The 18678-nt window shown below is 36.1% G+C and overlaps 1 protein-coding gene across 1 annotated transcript in view; it reads left to right on the top strand.

Annotated features, from left to right (window-relative positions):
- Window positions 1-18678, top strand: part of Trpc1 (transient receptor potential cation channel, subfamily C, member 1) — a gene marked incomplete at its 5' end in the record, with an annotated part of 67746 nt that continues 49068 nt past the window's right edge. Inside the window, 3 exon segments of the mRNA XM_005407739.2 lie at window positions 1-318; window positions 8909-9063; window positions 15542-15643. Coding sequence (XP_005407796.1) covers window positions 96-318; window positions 8909-9063; window positions 15542-15643 — 480 coding nt within the window.

Here is an 18678-nt window from a genome sequence, read left to right as displayed (position 1 = left end):
CCTTCGGGGCCAACGGGCCGCGCGCCGAGGCCGCCGTGGGAACGACGCACCCCTTCTCCGGCCCTGGGGCGGGGCTGGGGTCGCGGTCCGGGCCCATGGGCGCGCCGCCCCCGTCCCCCGGCCTGCCCCCTTCCTGGGCCGCGATGATGGCGGCCCTGTACCCGAGCACTGACCTCTCGGGCGCCTCCTCCTCCTCCCTGCCTTCTTCCCCATCCTCCGCCTCGCCTCCGAACGAAGTGATGGCGCTGAAGGATGTGCGGGAGGTGAAGGAGGAGAACTCCCTGAATGAGAAGCTGTTCTTGCTGGCGTGCGACAAGGGTGAGAGTTAGGCCCCTTCCTCCGCCTCGGGACGCCCCTCGCGCCGCCCGCGCCGCCCGGGCACACTCTCCCGCCGCGCCGCCCCCGCCGCGCCCCGGGACCCGGTGCGCGCCCTGCGGCGCTGGCCTCCCTTCGGCGGTCAGGCGTGGAGGTGCGCTCGTGGGAGCCCACCCCAGCTCCGATCCCGCGGAAGATCTGGTCCCCTTCGGCCCCCACTTCTTTTGGGACCTGAGCGCCTAGTCTCGGACCTTGCGGTCCGAAAATTCCGTAACCTTTCCTAAAGATTCCTCCTCTCTATGGGCTCTGACTTGACTTTTGTTGTTGTTTTAAAAAGTCTCTTCTGTTATTTAGCTTTAGTTACCCAGTGCCTCGGTCAGGGATGGTTAAATGGAATTAGGTGTTTGTATGTATCTGTCCTAGGTAGAGAAACGTGAAGTAAGAATAGAACTGGAGAAATTCCTCCTTAGTTCCCGAAACTTACTCCAAGCTTAAAGAACATCTTTGTTCGTGGTTTTTATTAGAAACTGCACCAGAGCCTTCTTTAGGGGATAAAGACAGTGAAAGATAATTACAGAGAGAAAATAGATGCGGTGGATTTAGTGTGTTTTCTTTTTTAATCTAGAAATTCTAGAGTAAATCTAGAAATTCATCATTTTTATGGCTGTATTAAAAGTCTTGGCCTTACGCAAGCTTTCAAGTGATGTATATAATAAAAGAAATTGGAGGGGCTGGGGATGTAGCTCAGCGTGAGTTCGATTCCCGTACCGGAAAAAAACAAAAACAAAAACAATCAAAAAAAGACTAGGGAAGTTAGAGATTGCCCTCAGACTGCTTTATTTCCTACAGGAAAAAAAGTACTGACAGTCTCCTGTTTCTAAATTTAGGCAGCTTGCCGTACAGTGGCCGTGCTCACTTAAGAAAAGCCTATTAAAACCTAGACATCCTAAACGTATACTGTCTCCTAAGAGCAATTGGCACCACAAAAGATGTTTGCCTGTATGTGTGTGTTTTAAGTAAACGGCAGTAACTTTTCTTACTGCTTTTGAAGTAGGGTTTTATTTATACAGCTTTATAAAAGTACATTAACATATAAAAAAGTTCACCTGTGCTTACTTGTTAAGCCACTTTTTTTTTGGTATCGGAACTCGAACTCAAGACCTCATGCTTGCCAGGCAAGCGCTGCCCCACTGAGCTAAACCCCGGCTGTTAAGCCACTTTAATGTTCTCCTATAGTAGTAGTAAATAATACGAAGATACTTGTTAAAGTCTACCATAGATACAACTTTGAATAGTTTTGGAAATGTAAAGAAACGTAACATCATAAAAATTACAGTCTATGTAATATTATTTATTTATTTATTTATTTTTTTTTTTTTTTTTTTTTTTTTTTTTTTTTTTTTTTTTTTTGGTTTTTCTCCGGTACCAGGAACTGAACTCACGACCTTGCGCTTGCCAGGCAGGCGCTTTGCCGCTGAGCTAAATCCCCAGCCCCATATGTAATATTATTTAATATTGCTGGATTACCTTGCGTTCTCTTCCGTCAAAATTTCTGAGTTGGGAAGGGAAAAGATTGTCTTATATTAGAATAAGTGGTCATTGCTACCCTAGCTCCTGTGTTGTGGATATTTTAAAGCAAATAGAAAAGGAATTTGATATTCTTGTTAAACTTGAGGACAGAAATGTCATAATGAAATAGCCATGGTATTTACATGGTGTATATATTTAGGATTATTGCGTGACATTTCAAAGAGTTTTAACTGATGACAGTTTTATACCCTATTCATAGTAACATTTGAAACAGCTTGATATTATTAGTTTCCCATGTTATAACATCAAGATCCTTGGACAGATTGGCTTTTGGAGGTGAGATAGAACCTGAATATGCATGCTTTATCCCTGCATGTGAAGTTTTTCAAAAGGAGAGATAAAATCGGTATCTTCTGTGTTTCAGATATATTGAAACAAGTTCTTTGGTTAATTTTGGAATATTTATTACACATGCTTTTCATATACATTTCAATTCGAGATAGAGGAGTACATTTTTTGCTTATATGTTTGTTTGCACTAATATTGGTAAACATTTTTTAGTGTTGCCTAAATCAAATCTAAAAGTGAAACATTTCCTGAAGTAGCAGTAACTTCTCCCATTATATTGGGATCTTCATCCGACCAAACAGCAAACTTTTATTAAAACAGCTAGTGGAATAGAGTGTTCCTGCTTTTTATAGACAGTGTCATTTAATGTATGTCTGTGAGCCAGATCGGGGTGTGTGTGTGTGTGTGTGTGTGTGTGTGTGTGTCTGTCTGTGCCTATGTTGTATCTATCTGGTTATAGTTGAATGAAAATCATTTGTGTCAGAAAAGATATCTCCACTTTTGGATTTACTAGTTGGAAATTACACTTGCTTTGTGTGGTTGTTTTATAAATCTTGAATTCTTTGAGTTAAATGTATTCAATAAAGATAAAAGGTAAATATGGTACTTACAGAGCACCACACAAATCAATCTTACCATTTAACAATGTTAATCTGAATGCTAAAATGTTTAGAATAGGGAATCTAGGAATTCCTAAAGGAAAACTTGTGGAAATGAGATGGTCATTTGTATATCAGTGACTGGGTGGCCCTTGGAAAAGTGTGTACAGGTGAAAGAATAAACAAAAATGTAGAAAACGTTTTTATAGTTTTTAATAGCTGGCTTTTATGTAAAGGAGGTCAGTAGACCTAGGCAATTGCACATCGAAGTAGTAGCCACTTGATAATGGCAATTGCTGGTCTTCACTGTGGGCCAGGATCGTCTCAAAGATAACACTTTGTATAAATTGTGTGAAGTTTGTATAAATTTGTATAAAATTTTGGAAAATAATTGAAAGTTTGTGTTCTAGAGATATAAAGTTCAGTCTGGAGCCCCTGAATGAAATTATTTTTAGACATGGACCTCTAATTCAGAGGTCAAGACTAATTGAAAGAGGAGCTGACTATAAGTGTAGATAGTTAAATAGTAACAATTCTGACCACCTCCACTGTTTCCTCCCTCACTGAGAGTTAATGTGCCAGTGAGCCCCTTGTATCTGTAGGAACCTGTGGTATCTGTCCCTTGCTGACTGAAGAATGGGTAAATAACGCTTACTTAAATACCTACACTAAGTACGATCCATTTTAATTTTCCTCATTTAAAGTAACTGTTGAGCCTGGTTTTTAATATATATTCATGAACGTAAACCCTTTAATTTGCTGATGATCAGTAATTCTTCTGCAGGAAAAAAGCAGTATAAAAGGCTTTTGTGCCTGCCAAGTCTTCATGGAGAATGTTTTTGGGAAATTTAATTTGTAATTGAATCAGCAGTTCCATCTTGACATTTCAGCATGGGGGCGGAGGAAGAATATGGAAGGCACAGTTTCACCATCCTGCTTGTGCTCAGTGTATTTTGTTCTCCGTCACCTTTGTGATGTGGTTATAAGAAAGGATCTTTTGATGATAGAGCTCCTACATAAGTGTTTTGTACTTTTGAGCTAAGGATAAGCTGCTGTTTTATTACCTTAATATGTTTGATGGAAATTTTTTGTTTTGGCTATTTGAGAAAAGATTTTTGAAGAGAGAGGTTAAAGCAAGGGTTAGGGCAAGTTGGAAGAAAACATGCAGTGTGTTGGGTATTGCTGAGTGTTATGTTGACATGTGGCACCTGATGGAAAGAGGTATGCACCATGAGGGAAGAATACTTTTCAGAAAGGAGAAAGTGAGAGAGTATGGTAGGCCTTGCTCTACAAGCATTTCCAGGTTGTCATTAGGTGTACCACCTAAATACATCATACAGGAAAGCTTTTCAAATCAGCGAAGTTTCAGAATGTACTGAGAAATACTGCCATAGGAAGTAGTTCATAGTTATTGTAACAAAAAAGCAAAACAGAAAGACTGGTAAGTCACCAGAATATTGAAAATTGACGTATAACACAATTTTTGTTTTTTTTTAAGACAGGGTTTCGCTGTACAGTTCAGGCTGGCCTTGAACTCACTATGTAGCTCACGCTGGCCTAGAACTCAGCGATTCATCTCCTGCCTCTGGATTACAGGGGTGCACCACCATGCCCTGCTTAACACAGCTGTCTCCCAGTTCTGTAATACAGGCATTTCTTTGTAGCAATCCCATAAGTGTGTGTTTTTTTAAAATTTTTATTTTGCTATTCTTTTATATGTTATCAGAAACATATAGTTCTTGTGTTAAGGCATTGGAAAAGTGCTTTATCAATAAATGAAGGACTGCATCCCTATCTTTTAGTTCATTTTTTTTGTAATGAAGATGTTTTCTTGTGCTATAAGTGAGGACAGTAAGAACAGTATGTTTGTGTACAATAGATCTGTCTGAGGGAAGAAGCAAATGCTCTGTTTAATTTAAATGGTATACAGTATATGTCATTTGGAAGATGGGCTATTCCTAGCACAGAGGAATCTCTTTATCTGGTCAGTTAAGAGAAAAAAAGATATCCAAGGCAAACCCCTATCCCTTGTATTTTACAAGGTTGAAGGATGTTAAAAGATTAACATTTGATTTTATAGATACTGTTATAGCCTAAAAATAATTTCTCTTTTTGCTGCTAGTACTGTGTTTTATTGATGGCTAACTGTACCAAATTTAATCAAATGGAGAAGATCTAGGATTAGTAGTTTAATAGGTAATGAGTTCAGAAGTTGTGATTCTAAGTAGTGACTTTTAAGAGCCAAAAGGAGTGATCAGGACTAAAAAATTCCAGCACCATATCAGTGTGAGGTCCAATAGAATTTCTTTGGATGCAAAAGTTTTTCCTTCTAATGAAATCTGTTTTAAGCATGACAGAAAAAAAAAGCATGACAGGAACATTCTAACCTCCAGCACTTCATAACTAACTTTTAAGTTTTATTAGTAAAATTAAAACTGATGAACATCAATGTTCCCATTTTATTAATGGTGAAATTCACCATAATATGCCAGAAATTCAAATGGGATGCTGATGAGGAAAGATGGAATCACATTTTCTTAATACTGTAACATTTCTTATTTCTTGTTTTTTTTTTTGGTTTTGTTTGTTTGTTTATTTATTTATTTATTTTTTTTTTGAGACAAGGTCTCATTGTAGTCCAGACTGGCCTTGAACTCACAGTGGTCTTCCTGCCTCAGCCTCTGGAGTGCTGGGGTTACAGATGTGCACCACAACACCTGGCTGTCCACTGTATTTCTTAAGGGTTTATCAAGGGTGGAATATTTCTTGCAAAATAATTGGATTACTCTGGCATTTTATACACTACTTCATTTTTTAAATTGCAGGTTGACTTCATGACTGCTAATGGGTTGTGTGGCCTGCAGTTTGGAAAACATTGGTCTGGAACGACAGTGTGTGATAAGGGGAGTGGCACAGGGCAGTTCTGAGTGGTAGCAAGGTTCAGGTGATACAGCGTGTTGGAGGCCCCAAGTGAAAAATGTTAGCTTTTAAATGCATTAGAAAATCATGTAAAGTTGACATACTTTGTATTTAAAAAGGTCACTCTGAAGGCAGGGTGGGAAATGGATTGAAGAGTGGACCTAGAACAAGAATAATCAAATTATGGCCCACAGTTTGTGAGGCCTGTGGGCCAAGACTTTTTTTTTTACATTTCAAATGGTTAAAATTGTTTGGTTAAAACAAGAATAATATTTCATAACATGTTAAAGTTCTATAAAATTAAAGCTTCAGTGTCGATAAGCAAGATTTTGTGGAAATGTACCCATGTTTGTTTATGTGCAAACTGTGTGTAGCTGCTTTCGGGTGAAAGGGGCCAAATTGAGTAGTTGTCGTGACTGAGATGTCACAGCCCAAAAGCTTGGTATACTTACTACCTGGGCTGTTTTCAGAACAAACTTTCTGATCCTTGTGTTAGAGTATGATGTACTATGAAGTAATATGAAGTTGCGATAGGGAAGAGTCCAGTGGGAACTGAGTTCAGGTTCAGTTTGAACAGAGGGGACTGGACCTTGTACAGGGAACAGGAAGGAGTAGAGAAGAGGGTAAATGGGACTCAGTAGCGTCAGGGAAGTGAAAAATTACACAATCTAGGACATGGGTAGTTGGTTTATGTTAAACCAATCAGGGTTTGCTACCTGGCACTTAATGGAAGTTAGGATTCTACCCTCCCACAGAGGCTGGAAAATGTGAAATAGTGAAGTCTTTTGGTAGCCGAGAGTTTTCTCAGGCAGGCACTGTAAGAAGATCATCTTGTAAGGCGTCCTTGTACTGTTGGAAACCGTTTTGTTCATGTCTGTAGGCTCACAGTGAGGGCTAGCGAAGAAGAGAGCCCAGAGGAGACTGAGTAGAGTTTGGTCAAACGGAGAATCTATTTAGTAGGCTTAGAAATTAAGAGTCTGTTTCACTGTTCAAGGAGAGACAGTGGTGGCTTGGATGAGAGGCGGTAGTGTCCATGGGAACAGGGAGTGTGTTGCAGAGGGGACGGAGGTGACTTGCTAAGGGGTATACTCCCTGTGGAATTGAAGGTTTATTTGTAATTCACTGAAAAAACTACAAGCCATGTAGCTAAAAAAGTAAACAGATTGTGTTGTATTTCCTCTTTACATATATATATATATATATATATATATATATATATATATATATATACACACACGCACATATCTATTCTAAAACACAGACTTGCTTTGTAGTCCAGGATGGCCTCCAACTAACAGGTATCCTCTGAGTGCTGGAGTGATAGGCATGCACCACCACACCTGTGTTATATGTTATATTTGCAAAGACAAAAGATATATGCAATTCTTGAAAGCAATTTCAGTATAAAATGAAGGTATAAAGTATATCTGTTTGGCATACACCAGCATCTTGAATGGTAACTTTTTCTGTATAACTAGCTTCTTACTATGTATTTAATTTGTCTTTTAACTTTTTACATATATGCTCATCCTAAAAGTTTAGACAGCTTAGTCTTTTAAAATACAGTACATTGTTTTAAATGACTTGGAAATACGAACTTTGGGAATGAAGTAATATTTGGAGAGAGAATGGCTGAAATTATTACTGAATTAATGAAGGACAGAAGTCCTTAGAAAGTCGAATGAGTCCCAAGCAGGATAAGTGAGAAATTAACCCTCACTGAGACACACCATAACAAAGAAATACAGCTGAGTTTTTATGGGTACTATTGTCTCATTACTAAGGTGCAGAAATAGATTTGGCTGAGAAAAGGTTTTAAATGTTATTTCTGGTAATCATGATACATTTTTAACTGTTCTGTGTGGCCACTGCTGTGCACGTATCATTTTGTGAAGTGTTTGCTAAGTTTTTGCGTGGAGTGTTAGTGTCCAAATATTAATTGGTGGTGCTATGGCGAAAGTATTACTTTTTTGTGACTGGTTTTCTTTTTGAGGGAATTAAGTAAATACATTGTCAAGAAAATGACTATTCAACTTCTTTCAGAATGTGTAGAGACTGTAAGGTTATAGATTAAAAATAATAAATTTGTACTTTAATAAAAATTAATACCTTTCTCATTCTTTTAATCCAGTTTTAGTATTTCCCCTTTCTGTATCATGAAATCATTATTTTTCTTCTGGTTTTCACTGATTTTTCTTTCCCTGTTTCTTATTCATATCCTTCCAAGGAATAGCTATAATTTCAAGTTGCTTTTAGGTTTATTCAGCTTATGTTTAAAAAGTAAAATGAAACAAAACAAACACCTAACTAGCTTGCTTTCTTTCTCTTTTCTTTTAATTAATTCGCCTTTCTGCACCATCTCATCAGCCAATTTAGTGGGTTCTTGGTGAAAATAATTACTCTGATTTTCCCTCATGGGATAACTGTTCTGTGGGCTACAGTCAGGCAGAAGACAGTTTGTCTGCTCCTCACAAATGAAGCATTAATTCTAGTCTGCGTTAGGATTTTGTGATCTAAATGTTCCCTGGTCATTTACTTTAAACAGCCTCATTAACAAGATTGTGGTTGTGTGTGTCTCTCTCTCATACACACACACACACACACACACACACACACACACGTGCATGCACAGGTTGGGAGGATGGTGTGGAGGGGATTTCCAGGCAGCTGTCCCTCCCACTGTACATACCCACCAGCATATACACTGCTTTTCAAAAGTATGCTTTCTCCTTTAGAAACTCTTTATAATAGTCTCTATTTATGATTTCATTTTTAAGATTATGATATAAAAGTGAATGTATATATATATTTGGGATATGAAACTTACTCCTTTAAGGTTCTTATTTTTCTAGGTGCCAGTCTGCATCTAGGGGCATTCTTTATTAAATTGTTTCACATATCTTCAAGTTTCTCTCCTTATAATCATCCACTTAGGAATTTTAGATTACTAACTTTTACTTCACATCGCATTATAAAAGTTTTCTACCTGCTCTTTACATATATTTGCTGCCGGTGCGTGTATGATTTTATCAGGATACAAGCTCTTCTCCAGGAAGTGTTCCTATTTTCTGTGCACATTTCCATATACAAAAATAAATATAGCTGTTTTTAGTTTTAATTCAACAAGCTAAATTTTTCTTTATAGTCATTTTTAATATGTCTTGAATATTAAATTATGTTTGTATATTGTTACTTAGGTGACTATTATATGGTTAAAAAGATTTTGGAGGAAAACAATTCAGGTGACTTGAACATAAATTGCGTAGATGTGCTTGGGAGAAATGCCATTACCATAACTATTGAAAACGAAAACTTGGATATACTTCAGCTTCTTTTGGACTACGGTTGTCAGGTACAAGGCTAGAAAATTTTATCTAGTAGCTTCTAAGAAATGTTAGATATGCTCTGTTTTCATCTTTCCTTTCGGTTTGGTTTCTTTTTATTTTCTTCCTCTCTTTCTCTTCTTCACCTTCTATTTGTTGAGCCACTAAGAAATTTAAAATATAAACCAAAAAGCCATTTTAGTGTGATATTTTGATTTACCTTTTCCTGTCATCATCTTTCCCTACATCTGATACAGGTAAAGACTTTGTTTTTTTACCTATATTGTCACTATTTACATTATATACCTAAAATTAGTACAAGTGTTCTGCAAGTGTCAAGGGGACAAATTTTTTTCCTGTGATTTATAGGCATACAAACAAAATGCTCCTGACTCACAAATAATTTTGTTTGACTTTGATTTTCTTCTTAAATTTATAAAATTTTCCTTTTCATTTGAAATTTAATATTTACTTATGTCTAAAAATGAGTGATTTTTATTTTAACCAGAAAAGATAAACCTTTGTGTTTGGCTTTATAGCCATTCAAATAGAAAAGCAGACATACATATACATCTCAAAAGAATTAAGTCTAAATATTCTGAAGGAAGTGTAATAATAATATTGTTTTCTTCTCCTTTTTTGGTTGAACTCATGTTGGGACTTAGCAATGAATTCTAGCTTTTTTTTTTGAGACAGGGTCTCACTGTATTTCAGACTGGCCTTGAACTCACTATGTAGCCTAGGCTAGCCTCGAACTCACAGCAGTCCTTTCGCTGCAGCCTCCCAAGCCTGAGCGCTGGGATTACAGGCATGTGCCACCACACCTGACTTCTTTTTTTCTTGATAGGGCATATTTTTTGAATGATATCAGGAAGCACTCACAGCAGGCTTTCTGAACATAAGTAGCTACTTCTGTGTACATGTACATAGTACTGTGTGGTACCATGTCACATATATATTCTTAGAATAAAAAAAGAAGTTGTGAACCCAACAAGCTCAGCTATCCAGGACACAAGTTAGAACCATAAAGTAAGTGCAGTGTACCTCTAAGCAACCAGGGTAGCTGTGATGAAGTTTCCAAATTAAGTTTAATTGCAGAACTACTTCAGGAACCCACCTTCAAAGTCAGTTTTTCGTTTTTTATTTTAGATTCCATTTTAGCAAACTTAATTTCTTAATCCAGGGAGAATTAGAAGGGCGGTGGAAGGGGCATTAGAGTTGCACCGCAACAAAGTGAGACAGAGTATCTTGGAGACTATTTAGTAAGGAGGTCAGCAGCGTTTCCTATCTGATAATCTCTGAAAGAGCTATGAATTAGAATGATAATTACAATTTATAATAGCGGACTAGAATCAGTAAGGAAAAGTTAAATTATATTCAGTATCTGTTAGTTTACAAGAAAAATATGTAGTACTCTGAAAGTAGATTTCCACCACATGGTTCACATTTTAATGTTAAACACTTAAAGGCATAAGCTTCAGTTATTTAGAAAAAAAGTTTATAAAGAAATTCAGTCCCTGATGATTCTGGATAAAAGATGTATTACGGTATAATATCTATGTTTATATATATATATGGTTATATGTATATAATTCTGCAGCATTCATATTTTTCATATTCTTGATTGCATTCGAACATCAGTGTCAACTTGTGTAGATGTTCTTTTACAGATCAAAAAACTGAGGCTCATAGACTTTAATGAATTGCCCAGAGTTTTAAAATTAGTAAAGGCAGAGCTAAGCATTTCATCTTCTGACTGCAAATTCCATACTCTTTCCAATTCACTGTTTCGTATCCAGGCTACCTGTGTCTTGTTCTACCAGTCAATATCCAGGGCCTTTATTTGAGTGTAAGGTTATAGAAATGAATAAGGAAAATATGGGTTCTTTGCTAAAGGATTTTAAATGATTTAGAAAATCAAAGTGAATATAAATGATAAATCAATTGGATAGTACAAAAGTATATTTAATAAGTGCTGAGTAGTAATAATGCTTGACCCTTGTATATTGCTTTACAGTTTCAGAGTACTTTCTTGTATTTTATCCTGTGTTACATCAGTGTTTTTCAGTCGAATGATGGACATTGGCAATGTCTGGAGACATTTGTAGTTTCACAGTTTGGAGGCAGCTTACTACTCGTATCTAGAGGGTAGAGGCTAGGTATGCTGTTGAACATCCTGTAATGTATAGGATGGCTGCCACAATTTTAAAAATATATCTGGCCCAAAATGTCAGTAGTACCACTACTGGAAAACCCTGTCTTATACTTAAACTCTTATTATTCAGTATGAATATTTTAGAAATACAGAGAAGCGTAAGGTCATTGAGGGTTGGATTTATTGGGAAGGGTTTCATTGGAATAGTGTCAGTTGAGGTCAGCCTTGAAATATTGCTGATACTTATGACACTAGCCTGTGTCAACAAGTTTAAATATATTCTCTTAATTCTCACAGCAGCCTAAAGGATATAAACAAAAACAGGTACTGTGTGTGTGTGTGTGTGTGTGTGTGTGTGTGTGTATTTTGGGGGGGATTGAGATAGGGTCTTGCTATGTAGTTCAGGCTGACCTTGAACTCACTATGTAGCCCAGGCTGTCCATGAACTCACAGCAGTCTTCCTGTCTCAGCCTCCCAAGTGCCGGATATACAGGCATGCACCACCATGCCTGATGCAGTGTATATTCTTGAGATACTTAATTGGCAGACTTATTTTGTATTTGTGCTTTTAAAAATTTTAGTTTATTAGTGTATGTGTATAGTACATAATATTTATGTTCCTTGTGGGAAGTTGGTACATAATACATCCTGATTCCTATCTTTCGTCCTTTATCCCTTCCCTCCCTTCCCCCTCCCTCCATCTCTGGATCTCCTTCCCCTTTGAGAACGGTCTGTCTCCCTTCTTCCTATTATCTGTCTTTTAGTTTGCTCTTTATTTTTACACTTAATAACCTTCTTGAACAAAATATTTGGGCTGGAGAATAATGAAAATTAAAAGGAAAAATAAAAGCTGATGAAAAAGGCCTTGAATACTAGGCTGAAAAATTACAGTGAGATATGATTAAATAAATTTTGAGAAAGGGTATGATATGTGTCAACTATTTAGAAAGATAAATCTAGTAGCTGAAGTTAGTATAGAGTAGAAAAGTAGGGAAGACTATAGCTCACATGAGCAGTGTTCGTAGTGATCCAGAGAGGAAGACGTTGAGGCCTGAACTCACAGAGTGGCTGTAAGAAAGGGGGAAAGGCAGATAAGAGAGAGGTTGTAAAGGAAGAAGTGACAGGTGTTAGTGAATTTTTAAATTTGGAAGGGAGAATTGAGAAGGAGTCTAACATGATTTGGAAATCTTAAACATGGGTAACTGGAAGGAGGATGAAAGAAAACCAAAAGAGAAATCAGGCTTGGAGCAAAGGAAAATGATTTCTGGTTTTAGCCCTGTTGATTTGGAGGCCATCAGGCAGCTCTCAATGGGTAATCACAGGTGAAGGTCACATCTCCAGGGAGTGTCAGGCAAAAGAGATACAGTAGCCATGCATGATGGCTGTAATCTATAATCTCAGCTACTCAGGAAGCTGAGGCAGGATGATCCAAGTTGAGGTCAGCCTGGGCAACTTATTGAGACCCTATCTCAAAAAATAAAGAGAGGTGTGAATGTAGCTCAATGGTAGACTCCTTGCCTTTTATGCATGAGGTCCTGGGTTCAACCATGGTGCTGCAAAATGAATAGCGAGGTAGATAAGGAGAGAGAGAGATACAATGGGCAATCATAGGCATGAGGAGGACCACTGATGTCATGCAGGTAGGTGAAGTCAAGAGTAAAGCAAAGGACTGGTGCAAGTTCATTCTTAGAGTGCCTACATTTAATAAAGGGCGTTAGAAGGAAAGCATGTCATTGAAAGAGACCAAATGAATGATGGAAGATGCTGGGGGCAGTTAAGATAATGTGGCAGTGTGAAAGACAAAAAAAATGTTTAATATGTTATTAGAAATCTGTCCGGGGATATAGTTTAGCTTCAGAGTGCCTGCCTGGCAAGCACGAAGTCCTGAGTTTGATTCCTGGTACCAAAAAAAAAAAAAAAAAAAAAAAAAAAAAAACCACCAAAAACAAAAAACCAAAGTCTTAAAAGATAAGTAGATAGTAAAGGTTGTTGGATTTTGAACGTATTGAATCAGTAGAATTAGAGAAAATGATGCACATTGATTTGAGAAGTTTGACACAGCGAAAGCAAGAGGAAAATGGAGTAGTAAGACGAAGACGGGATGAATTAAATTAGCAAAGAGTGAGGAAGGATTTAAAGTTAAAGTGAGAGCTGAAACTGGTATTTCTGTTAATGAAGGACCAAGCTCCTATTGAAGACTGGGGGCTTTACATAGAATACTAAGGTGAAAAATTGGAAGGGAAATAACTAGTTTCTTTCCTTTACCTAAGAGGAAAGAGCATGGGGATTGTTGAAAAGACGAATTCTGAGGTGAGAAGGAAAGTAGTGACTTCATAAATACATAATAAATGTATTGAAAACATTCTAACAAGGAATGGTCAGCTACTGAGAAATTGGGGAATAAAACTAGCGAGGATATTTTGCATGCCTGTATGTATTTTAAAAATAATTTAAAATATTTTTGTTCAACAGAACTGCCATTTATTTATCAAATAATGTATTATCTATACAGAATAAGTCAGTGGTAACTCCTTATTTACATGACATTTTTACATGTATAATTGTTATAGCTGAAGCTTATCCTTTTAAGCATGAAAAGATTTAGTGTGGGTCTTTAATCTTTACTAAATAGTGTATCTGAATATAATTTAACTTTACCATGACAAGTTGGAATCATTGAGAATGTAATCATTTTACTTTGTTTCATATGGTCTGAAACTATTACCACGTTTGTCTTTACATTAAATGTCTTCAGATTGCTATCTATTGATAGTAAATTTAGTATACTAATATTTTATTTTTTGAATGGTCAACTTTTAGCAATTTTTGTCTTCCTTCCCCTGTCCTCCTTTTTTGGTTTTTATCTAGCTGTTTCCTTATTCAGTAAAGATCCAAAGACTAGTTGGGAAAGCCGGAAATTTGTCATTTATAGAGAGCACGCAATGTGCGTAGGCCTGTTGCTTTTGGGAATGTGACGGCTCTTTTTTTTCTTGCGTATTTGTATTGTTTTATATTGGAGCTGGATCCATGGCTATGTTTCCAATGGTCAAAGTTGCTGTTTGCGAGCAGTGTCATTGCTCTAGTTAGTTTCATAGATCAAAACTAAAAATTATAAATGAAATATTGTGTAGTGATGGATACAGGGTTTGTTTGTTTGCTTCAACTGACTGAATATGCTGAAACTAAAGAAAATGTTAACAAAACAGAAGACTAATCCTACAATTTAAAAGCAAGGCTATAACCCACTGAATCCTAAAATTTTTAAGGAATGAAACTGGATTAAATTTCCCACCTGGATGGAAAATTTTTCCTATTAGAAAATATAGGTGATTCCTAATGGTTGAATGAGTCCAGTCATTTAGTGAGGGTGTTTAGACCCACTTCTTGATGGCTAGGTAAAGTGGATAAAAGCTTTATTTTTTTTTAAGTACAAAGAATATAAAAAATCGAATACAGTTTCATTCCTGAGAGCAAGAATGTTGATTGATTTAAAAAGTACAAATTGAATGTAATCAGGGCGTTTTCTTAGGTTAAATTATTATTCTCATGTTTTCCTTCCGCTTTTATGGTGTTCCTTAAAAAACAACAAAAAACACAAAGAAACGTTGCCAGCAGGGCTCTAAGCTTTGTTATAGAGAGTTGAAGAGTCCCCATTTCTTCTGAGTCTGCTTACTTTTTCCTCCTGTCAAAAGTGGATCTCTACAAAGAGCTCGATACAGGTTGAGAGTAGAACCAAACAGTTACTTCTCCTCCTTTCTGCCATGAACTTTGGTAACTTAATTCTTCGTTCTCTATACTTGACAAGATTGGTAATGTTAATGTCAAATTAGGACCAGGTCATTTGGTTATGCGTGTTCTAAATACGAGAACAGAGGGCACTCTCTATATTTTACATTTTTCCTTGTTCTCATGATTGCCTTCATGCTGAGCATTTTTATTAGTCTGAGCATAATCCTTTACCTGTAGTAATAGTTCCCAGCAATTGCTTTTCTAGATTTGGAAATTTGAGATTTTTTTGGGTCCACTGTTCAAGAATAAAGGTCTTGAAAAGAAAACTCAGCTTTCAATACTGTACTGTATTCAGTAGGAAATTATTCAATTAGTAATCCCTCCTATCAGGCATTCATTATGTTGCCAGCCCACGCGCTGCAGTCAGGACAGAAATGTGTATGTTGTACACAGAAGTACTGTGAAGGCAAGCAAATGCGCTACTTGTACAAACCTGAAGTTTTGAAAATTCAATACTACTGTATATAATACAGTTAAAAATTTTAAGTAACTATGCATTAGTAAGAATAAATAGTTTTCCTTTTTATCATCCATTTTCATTTTTAACTTTTTTTTTTTTAAAGTCCGCAGATGCACTTTTGGTGGCAATCGACTCTGAAGTAGTGGGAGCTGTTGATATACTACTTAATCATCGACCAAAACGATCATCAAGACCAACCATAGTAGTTAGTACTCTTAAGTATTTACTAATTTGGGTCTTAAACCAAAGTAGCTCTCCTACCCCATTGCCATTTTTTCTTCCCCCAAATTGATGTATTTGTTTATTTTTAAGATAGATTTTTTTTTTTCACTTTGTAAAGTATAACTTTAAAGTAAGTAGACTCTTGGTAGAATAATTAGTATTGATTTTAGGAAACTTTCCTAATAGTAGTTGATATTTCTATAATTTTGTCAATGTGGACCACTGTTTTTAGTTTGGAATATTTTGCAGGTAATGTTGAAAATATTATTAGTTTTCAGATAGATTAAAGAATTAAATGTAAATAATGAAACTGTAACGCTGAAAGAAAATGTAGATGAATATTTAACTGTTTGGGAGAGGAAGGAATTTTTAAAGCATAAAAGGCAGGAGGCAAAAATCGCAGAGGCACAGTGTGACTAATACAGAAATTAAATTTCTTGAATTCGAACAGACAAAATTTAAAAAGTGATGGATAACTGGCAAAAGGTATTTGCAGCAAATATCTCAAATTAATAATTTTACTACTAGATAAACAGATGGGAAACACTGAAAACATTAGAAAAAGACATGAGAAAATCTGAGAAAATACAAATAACGTACTAAACCTACTAATGATCAAGTATGAAATACTAATTTTTGCATATCAAATTAGCAAAATTTTTTTCTTTTGAAATGGGGTCTCAGTATGTTGCCAAGACTGGTCTTGAATTTGTGAGCTCAAGCAGTTCCCTTCCTCAGCCTACTGAGTAACTGGGACTATAGATATGTGCTACCATGCCCAGTTTAACAGATAGTTTTTTAAAAAACAGTAATCCTTGATCACAAAGGAGTAGTATAGGCTTATACATGTACTACTGGTGGGGCAAGGTGTACCATTAACTAGAAAGTTGTTCATATTTCTTTGTTCTTTCTTGTCTTGAAATCTGTGAAGGAAATGGCTTTTTAAAAAGGTAGGCAGAACTGTTTATTACAGTCTTACTTGTAGCAGTGGGAAAAAAATTAACCCATCTGGGAGCCAGGGAGATAGATAGCTCAGTGGCACAAGTGCCTGCCTGGCAAATGCAAGGTCCTGAGTTCGATTCCAAGTAGTGCCCTCGCCAAGTAGCCCATCTGATGCAATGTAAATATCTACAAATAGCTGGGGTGATGATAAACTCCCTAAAAGGGAAGATAAAAAATATGAATAATTATTTATGAGTACAACATAATATTTTGTAGTCATTAAAATGATATCTTAGAAACAGTTTTTAGGAATATGGAAAAAAAGTGAGAGAAAATGAGGATAGTGAATTATACATAAAATTTGACCTAAGGTTAAAAATATGCATATAAAAGAGATTGTATATAAGTACAACAAAACATTACCTTGCAGTGGTCATCTCTTATTGATTGACCAAACTGAGGACTTTCCCCCTGGTTTTTAAATTTGTCTTTATTGCTTTTATAATTAGGAAGATAGTCACTAATAAATAAATACTGAAAAAGTGAGATACTTGTTCACCAAATTTTAAATATTATAAAACTTATTATTGGGGAAAGTATAGTGAAACAAGCAGTTTAACTGTTGGGAGTGTAAACAGAAGAAAAATACTACTTTTTAAAACAATTATAAATTGGTGGCAGTCTTCTGCCATGATCTGATAACTATGAGAAATTCTGCTGAGTTCATACTTTTATCATATGTTAACTGAAAAACTTTACTCGTTTAGATTATAAAAAAACTTGTCACTTGCTGGGCTAGTAGTGCAGCCCAGTGGTAGAACGCTTGCCTAACATGTACAAGGCCCTGGTTCTATCCACAGCATCACAAAACAAAAACAAAAATGTGACTTTCTGTAGAGGATAGTACTACCTACTCTGAGTTATCCCAACCTTTTTTTGTGTGTGTACTGGGAATCAAACTCAGGACCTTGAGCTTGCCAGGCAGGCGCTTCTATGGCCCACACCTACTTAAGTAATGATAAGAAACCAATAAGAATAAAGAGAAAATGGCTAAGCATATAGTCCCTATCCAGAGGACTAGAAGTATCTAAATTTTAGTCAGTTTTCTGCCATTTACTTTGTAGTCACTGTCACATTTTGGTATACCTTCTATCTCATCTATAACCCATTTTATTTCTTGGCAGGAAGGGTGAAATACAGTGTGCTAGATGTTGGAACTACTAATTGGTATTCCTAATCATTAAAAAACACTTTCTAGTTTGTCTTTAGGAAATAAAGATTATTCAATCTTTATTTGAATATGTCCAGTGACAGTAACGTTACGTGTAAAAGCATTATTACTTCTACAAGGCAATATTAAATACTCTGTATGCTTTCTTTTACTGTTTCAGTGAATTAATTCTGTATTCTTGGCTTACCAAAATTATCTTTTGTGCAATTGACTTTCAAATGTTTTCTTGGTAGTATTTGATTATGTTATAAGCAATGAAATTATTTAAATAATAATTTAATCTTATGCATATATAATGCTTTTCATATAGTTAAATCTCTTTAATGCTTTTCATATAGTTTAATCTCTTGGGATTAAATACAATTTTCTATATGACCAATAATGCAATAAGAGGAAAAAGAGCTAACTTTAGGATTCTCTGTAATTGTTAAATAAATTCATTAGCTTGAATTCTCCAGTAAATAAATAGAAAGTATATAAACAGACTTCATAAAAGGAGAAAAACAGCTAAGTATATCAGCAAATATTAAAACAGCAGTAACCAAATAAAAGTAAATTAAAATTTTGTAATAATATATTTTCACTCATAAATTAAGAGTGATCATGCCCAGTGAGTACCGCTTTAGTATGAAATGATGCATGTTATGTTATTGGTCATATAAATTATTAAGAGGCTTTTGACATTATGGATCAAGAGCTTCAAAACTGTTCATGGCAGTACACCTATAATTTCAGTTCTTAATGGTCTGTGTGAATGAGATAATCCTTAATTTGCAAAATACTATTTTCATGAAGATGTTTGCTGTAGTGTTTTTTTAATTAGCAAAATATAAACACAGAGCCTA

This window comes from Chinchilla lanigera, unplaced genomic scaffold, assembly GCF_000276665.1.
Source record: "Chinchilla lanigera isolate Chin_1 unplaced genomic scaffold, ChiLan1.0 scaffold00107, whole genome shotgun sequence".
Classification (NCBI taxonomy): domain Eukaryota; kingdom Metazoa; phylum Chordata; class Mammalia; order Rodentia; family Chinchillidae; genus Chinchilla; species Chinchilla lanigera.
The sequence above is the reverse complement of the archived record's forward strand: the minus strand, read 5'-3'. Positions and strand labels throughout refer to the sequence as shown.